Source organism: Labrus bergylta, chromosome 21 (assembly GCF_963930695.1).
Source record: "Labrus bergylta chromosome 21, fLabBer1.1, whole genome shotgun sequence".
Taxonomy (NCBI): Eukaryota; Metazoa; Chordata; class Actinopteri; order Labriformes; family Labridae; genus Labrus; species Labrus bergylta.
The window spans coordinates 15,511,436-15,518,641 of NC_089215.1; the positions used below are offsets into that span (position 1 = coordinate 15,511,436).

The following is a 7,206-nucleotide window of genomic DNA, read 5'->3' on the forward strand; positions in this document are numbered from 1 at the left end:
GGAGGTCACCGTCTCCCTCGGTAACAGTCGTCTGACGGAGGTCACGTCTCCCTCGCTCTGTAACAGTCGTCTGATGGAGGTCACCGTCTCCCTCTGTAACAGTCGTCTGATGGAGGTCACCGTCTCCCTCGGTAACAGTCGTCTGACGGAGGTCACCGTCTCCCTCGGTAACAGTCGTCTGACGGAGGTCACCGTCTCCCTCGGTAACAGTCGTCTGATGGAGGTCACCGTCTCCCTCGCTCTGTAACAGTCGTCTGATGGAGGTCACCGTCTCCCTCGGTAACAGTCGTCTGATGGAGGTCACCGTCTCCCTCGCTCTGTTACAGTCGTCTGATGGAGGTCACCGTCTCCCTCGCTCTGTAACAGTCGTCTGATGGAGGTCACCGTCTCCCTCGCTCTGTTACAGTCGTCTGATGGAGGTCACCGTCTCCCTCGCTCTGTAACAGTCGTCTGATGGAGGTCACCGTCTCCCTCGCTCTGTAACAGTCGTCTGACGGAGGTCACCGTCTCCCTCGGTAACAGTCGTCTGATGGAGGTCACCGTCTCCCTCGCTCTGTTACAGTCATCTGATGGAAGGTGAGACTCTGTAGACTCTGCAGAACGCTTTATCACTGAAGAAGTAAAGCAGGATTTTCTGGCACAACTTCACCAACTAACCTGGTGCATGAAGAGTGAAAGGCTTGAAGAGGTCAAAATGCTCCAGCAACTTTATTAACAAATCAGGCCGACGCGTTTAGGCTGGTGGCCTTCAGCAGGGTCTTTTGTTAAAAGTTGATCTTCATACTAAAAGTGTTGCTGGAGCATTTTGAACGCTACACAGAGCAGATGACTCAGGATGTTTAACTCTGTAAAGCTGTATGAGCAGCTCCATTTATAAACCTGCCTCACGTCTTTGATCTCACCAGTTTCTCCTGCTGTGAAAGGTCAAAGGTCAGTAACAGCCTTTTATTGTGAAGCTGATGTTTGAACAGACTGGAGTCCACAGGCGGGAGATCATTCACATGGAGTTTATTATTTTACATTCTACATCATCAGAGTAACACAATCATTGTGTCATTGTGACCTGTGTGTGTGTGTGTGTGTGTGTATCTGAGTTTGTGTGAGGGGCTGTTTGTTTGTGTGTGTGTGTGTGTGAGTGAGAGAGAGGCTGTGTGTGTGTGTGAGAGGCTGTGTGTGTGAGAGGCTGTGTATCTGTGTTTGTGTGTGTGAGTGAGAGAGAGGCTGTGTGTGTGTCTGAGGCTGTGTGTGTGTGTGTGTGTGTGTGTGAGTGTGTGAGAGGCTGTGTGTGAGTGTGTGTGTGTGTGTGTGTGTGTGTGTGTGTGTGTGAGGCTGAAGGAGGACACTGAGCTCAGGTAAGTGTTTAAGAAGCCACAAGTACAAAGCAGTGAAGTCAGAATGTCTTGAAGTGTCACATGTCTCCGGGTCGGTTCTGACAGCTGAGTCACAGAACACGGAGTGAGAGCTGAACATCAGCTTCATCACCTCAAGAGGTCACGTCAGGTTAGTTTTTAAAACCTGGGCGGTGGTTTTAGATTCATATCAACGATGGCCTGAAGTGTGTGTCCACTCAAAAGTCGTCACGTTTGTCCCTGACGGGCTCCGGTTGTTATTTTAAGTGTTACATCATTACAGAGAGAGACCTTCTAGTGACATCCCTCTCTACAAACACACTTCATAAAAACAGAGCTGTTAGGAGCTGTTGGTCTGCTGCTGCCTCATTGGTTGTTTATTAATGTACCTCACAGGTGAGTGCAAGCAGCGCCTCCTCCTGGGCTGTGGGGGGTACCAGGACCCTAGAAACCTACTGGAGACATTCAGACTATACCTGTGAGTGACTCAGAGCCTCCTTTAACCAATCAGACGAGAGAAGGAGCAGGAATGATTTAAGCATAAAAATAAAGTGTGTGTGTGTGTGTGTGTGTGTGTGTGTGTGTGTGTGTGTGTGTGTATATATATATATATATATATATATATCTCTCTCTCTCTCTCTCCATGTGATGTAGTGTGTGTGCACTTAAGAAAAGAAACATGTGTAGAAAAAGTTTACATTCAATAATCACACATAAGGCAGGTAAGGTAATATGCAGGGCGGGCGATCAAGCAGCTCGGTCCTCATTACCCTTGATGATGATGATGACCTTTGAACACATTATGAACACGTTGAACTACAGTCTGAAGCTGTCAGTCAAACGGACGCATGTCAGCAGCACTCTAAAGATCTCTGATGTTTTTAAGTAACGAACAGGAAGCAGGAGAAGTAGAGTCATCGGATGTCTGCAGGTCGGAAACAAACCGAGCCCAACAGACTCATTTAGTCCCCGTGTCCACATGGCGTTTCTCTCTGAGCGCCAGTGTCTTTTTTCGATTGTTTTCAATGAGTGGAGAGCGTTCACAGCAGACAGCAGCCACCAGGAGAAAAGGCACTCGTTTTTTTGTTTTTTTTGTGACTTCTCCAAGCGAAGTTGAAAATCGTTCCAACTTTTCAGAAAGGCTCTTTTCCAAATGTTTGATATTCCCCATATTTTAGCCGCCAATGGATCGTGTCTGATCGGACATAAACGACCTCAAATATAAAACATGCAGTGAAAAGTAACGGAGCAGTGTGGGTCATGCAGCAGCCGTGGTCAACAGACTGCTGTCATGGAGACAGGACGGACATGCAGCGACTTTTCTTCTCAGCACACGAACGCTTCATGCAAACGCTCCCGAGCGCACAGCCGGCACTTTCCTGTCCAGATAAAACGCCAGGTGGACACGGGGCCTTCTCAGGTAACACTGTGATTGTAACCGTATTTTGTTTCATGTTTTATCTGTGGTTGTGTCCTGACGAGGAGCGCTGGAGGAGAATTCAAACACCTGATGAACTCTGAAGTCACACTGACCATGTTTCTGTACATTAAGGTGTGCAGGAGTTTGTCTGCAGTTACACACCTGTCTATTCAAAGAGATGTGTTTTTAGATCTGGTTCTTTTTGATGCCTTCGATCTTAAAATAATGGAGATTATGTAGTTTTAAACCACGCCATAGAAACGTTCCATAAGCCCTTCCTGGTGATTCATGAAGCTGCTGTTTTCACTTCTGACGTCAGAAACAGGATGTTAATAATTCATAATAATCTGTCTGTTATCATCAGGACAGTCTCAATAATAACGGGGACGGTTGTTGCCGGATCGCCCCGCCCTGCCTCTCAGGCTTTGGCGTTCAGGTGAGGATGTGTGAGGTCGTCCGCAGCAGAGAAGAAGAACAAACATTCACAGAACGTTTGGATCGTCAGTCAGAGGAGACGAGAGGAGCTGCTCCTCAGGAAGGAGGATTATCCTTTGAGTTCATGCTCTGAAGTCCAGGTGATATGACTCTCCTGTGGGGGGGCGGGGCAGTTCAGAGCGCCCCCCCGTGGATGGATGAAATCGTGTTATCGCTGTCCCTCTCAGCAGGGATCAGACAGAGACTGCAGGGCCGGGGTACACCTCCCCTCCACACCAGAAGTCCTCCGGCTGAGGGACCTCCAGCAGCCACGTCTCCTCCACCTCCCCCTCCTCCCTCTTCCTCCCGCCTGCCTCCCCCTCCCCTTCCGCGTGCAGGACTCTGTAGTAGTGACAGTCCCGCCCGTCATCTGGGTCATATGGAGGAGCAAGGATGTCGAGGAAGGCGGTGGGCCCGTCCACGGCGTCGATCTGATGGAGGTTATGCCTCAGAGGAGTGAGGAGGCACGGCCCGCTGCCCTCCGAGTACTCAGCCACCGAGCGCAGGACGGAGCGCCGCACGGAGGCCGCCTGTGGAGGAGCAAGGGGAGGGTCAAACTGAGGCAGGCTGACCGACGGGGGATCCTCCAGCTTATCGAAGCAACGGACGCTCACCTTCCCATATAGCACCTAAACGTCACACAGGGCACAGACAAGCACACACAGGTTACCATGGTTACCTCAACATGTATTAATAAATTAAAAAATTATTGAACTGATTCATAAAAAATGAAGTAAACAATCCGTTATTTGTGGTGAACTTTATGACCAGGACTCCCTCATATCTCAACAGATATATTAGTCAAATAAAGAGACTAAATTATTTATTAACGAGGCGGAGGGAAAACATTTTGTTTCAGTATGAATTATATTGTTCAGAACATCAAGTTATGAACATGCAGACTTGTCATTAGGGCTGGAAAAAGCTCCAATTACTAACATATAAGGTTTCGTTTTTAATACGCATAACAGAAAATACATCTGTTGTAACCATGACAACCACAGAAGCATGCGGCCGCAGGTCACCGCTTAGCACGGTCGCTCTTTCCACCGTAACACCAGACACAGGTGACACAAAGGAGGTGCAGAGACCTTGAGCATCCCGTTCATGCCCGGGTGGTCGTGCAGCGGGATGGAGGCCCCGGTCCGGAGCAGGAACACGCCCATGCTGAACACCTCCGTCTCACAGATGTGCATGTAGGTGACCGGGGGGTTGTGGGGCCCCGATGCCCCGGGGCTCGCTTTGGCTTTCCGTGGTGGGATTTTGAGGTCGGCGGCTCTGATGGCGGTGACTAAAGAGAGGAGTTCCGAGTGTCTGTCCGGTAACAGGTTGTTATCCCCGTTAGATTCACTCTTAAAGCCTTTGTAGGTGATGTAGGCCTGCTTGGCGATCTTCTGGATCAGAGGGGTCTTGTTGTCCCGAGGCATCCTGTCCGTGTGGGAGGCTCCGCTCCGCCGCTGATTTCACCGCTTTAACCGTCTCTAAAAGCCTCGACGGTCAGCACATATCACGGACTACTGCTCGGTACACGTTTAAAAAAGACAACAACGCGACTTTACTCAAAATGAAACACAATTCATGGCGATAAAGTGTTAAATTAGCATCAGATAACAGCCTCCCTCCAGTCATTTTCCACCGACTCGCCTACCGAGTACCCCACGCTCACTGCGCATGCGCACAAAACCCAACGCAGTATGGGATATGGAGTTCTAGCAACTATTTACATTAAAGATAATCTTAGAAAGATGAACAGTGACATTTTAATACTAATATAGTACATATAGCTAAGACTTTGTGTGACTTTGTGACTTTAGAACAAACACTTAGAGGACTACAACTCAAAACAATAAGATGCTCTACATCTCAGTGACACTACAATTCCCAGAGTTCCTCAGGGTAGATCAGAGTTGAAGAGGGGAAGGCCAGGCAGGTCATTGAACTCCTCACAGACCTCCCACATCCTCCTCCTCCTCCCTGTACATCCTCCATCCTGCAGCCCCCCCCCCAGCATCCCCCTCCTCACCCTGAGAGCACGTGCGTGCAGGACTGACACACACGTTACTGTCACTGTTTGTAAAGTGCATTCAGGTTGACCTCAGGTAAATAAGTTGTGTGACTGATGGACGAAACTCTACTGTTTACTATCTTTAAGTTTATATTCATGGAAAGCTACAATATATTACAACTTTTATTGTCATAATTCATCCATTCGACCAGCAGCAGAAACCTCACGGGACCACCTGTAGCCAACATGACATCAAATCATGTTCGCTGAATGATCAGTTCTTTCTACACATTTTTGGTACAAACAAAGAGAAGATGTATTTGGAACATGTTTTAAATCTTCAACAACCTTACTTGGCGATAAGACACGATACGATAAGATACGGTACTTTAAAGGTACAGTACGACACGATATGGTGCTGTGCGTTATGATACAATACAAATTACAAAAACCATACATTAGGATAATATATAATACTCTACGATGCAATACTTTAGTATTTAAAACAGCACGATACGATACAGTACGATACGATATGTTTTGATAGGATAAGATACGATCCACTTCATTGTCCACATTTCTCTTGGGCTCCGCGTTCTGCACAGTGGAATCAGTGAATAAAAAGAAAGTATATCAAACAGTTGTCACTGTGCATGCAGCCTTCTAAGGATGTTTTCACACCTCTAGATCCACCAAAGACATTTTAAACTTTATAAATGGACGATGACGCGGACTGATGCCGGCTCAGTTTTTATAATGTCTGTGTTCATCACTGAAGGCAAACGAGACAGTTTGAAAATAATATGTTGATGTTCTGGAGTCTCTGAAGACGCCATCAAGACAGTTCAGGACCACATTAATCCTCCTGAACCAGGACCACATTAGACCTCCTGAACCAGGACCACGTCAGTCCTCCTGAACCAGGACCACGTTAATCCTCCAGCCCCATCGATGAATCCATGGTGTCTACTGTGGAGTCATTCCGCTTCCTGGGGACCATCATCACCCAGGACCTCAAGTGGCAGCTGAACATCGCCTCCCTCATCAAGAAAGGACAGCAGAGGATGTACTTCCTGCGGCAGCTGAAGAAGTTTGACCTGCCAAAGACTATGATGGTTCACTGCTACACTGCCATCAGTGTAGCAGTCCATCCTCTCCTCCTCCATCACAGTCTGGTACGCTGCAGCCACAGCAAAGGACAAGTGCAGGCTGCAGCTCATCGTCCACTCTGCAGAGAAGGTGATTGGCTGCAACCTGCCATCTCTCCACGATCTGTACACCTTCAGGACCCTGAGGCGTGCAGGTAAGATTGTGGCCGACCCCTCTCACCCCGCACATCAATTCAATTCAATTCAAAAAGCTTTATTTGTCCCCGGGGGGCAATTCAAAGGCACACAGAGCAGTAAATTAACAACAGTGCAAGTAGATGAAACATTTTAACCTAAATATAAAGTGTCAATTTAAATACAACTTAAAGCTTAAACTTAAGTTAAAAATACAAAATCTAAAAGAGTAGATATAAGTGGACAGTGATCGGACTAACAGATGTAAACAGATGTAAGCAGAACTATGTGCAGTAGCGACCAGATGTAAACAGAACTATGTGCAGTAAACAAGAAATAAATATATATATATACAGACCTATGTGCAGTGAACGAGAAATAAATATATATATACAGAACTATGTGCAGTAGTGACCAGATGTAAACAGAACTATGTGCAGTAAACAAGAAATAAATATATATATACAGAGCTATGTGCAAGAAGGCAAATACTAAATGATAAGTTAATAAGGTGCATGGTGAATAATGGAACAACAGAACTAATATATACAATATAACTGTAAGGTAAAAATGAGATAAATAAAGTGACCGTAGTGCAATGATGGATAAGAAACATCAGGAATAAAGTAACCAGAACTGTATGAATACTGAAATCAAATGGATAGATTAAAGTGA

At 46.7% G+C, this 7,206-nt stretch overlaps 1 protein-coding gene across 1 annotated transcript; it reads right to left on the reverse strand.

The window, feature by feature from the left end:
- Positions 1-991: 991 nt before the first annotated feature.
- On the reverse strand, positions 992-4,892 carry adoa (2-aminoethanethiol (cysteamine) dioxygenase a). The gene is made up of 2 exons (XM_020638766.3): positions 4,335-4,892; positions 992-3,872 (listed from the first exon to the last, which is right to left on the reverse strand). The coding sequence occupies exons 1-2, from the start codon at positions 4,668-4,670 to the stop codon at positions 3,438-3,440; spliced, it is 771 nt and encodes a 256-aa protein (XP_020494422.2). The 5' UTR covers positions 4,671-4,892; the 3' UTR covers positions 992-3,437.
- Positions 4,893-7,206: the final 2,314 nt, after the last annotated feature.

Bases quoted from the DNA above. Each gene is read 5' to 3' on its own strand.
- adoa (XM_020638766.3), bottom strand. From the start codon at position 4,670: ATGCCTCGGGACAACAAGACCCCTCTGATCCAGAAGATCGCCAAGCAG. The intron at 3,873-4,334 runs GTCTCTGCACCT...TGTGACGTTTAG, and splicing joins GCATGAACGGGATGCTCAAG to GTGCTATATGGGAAGGTGAG.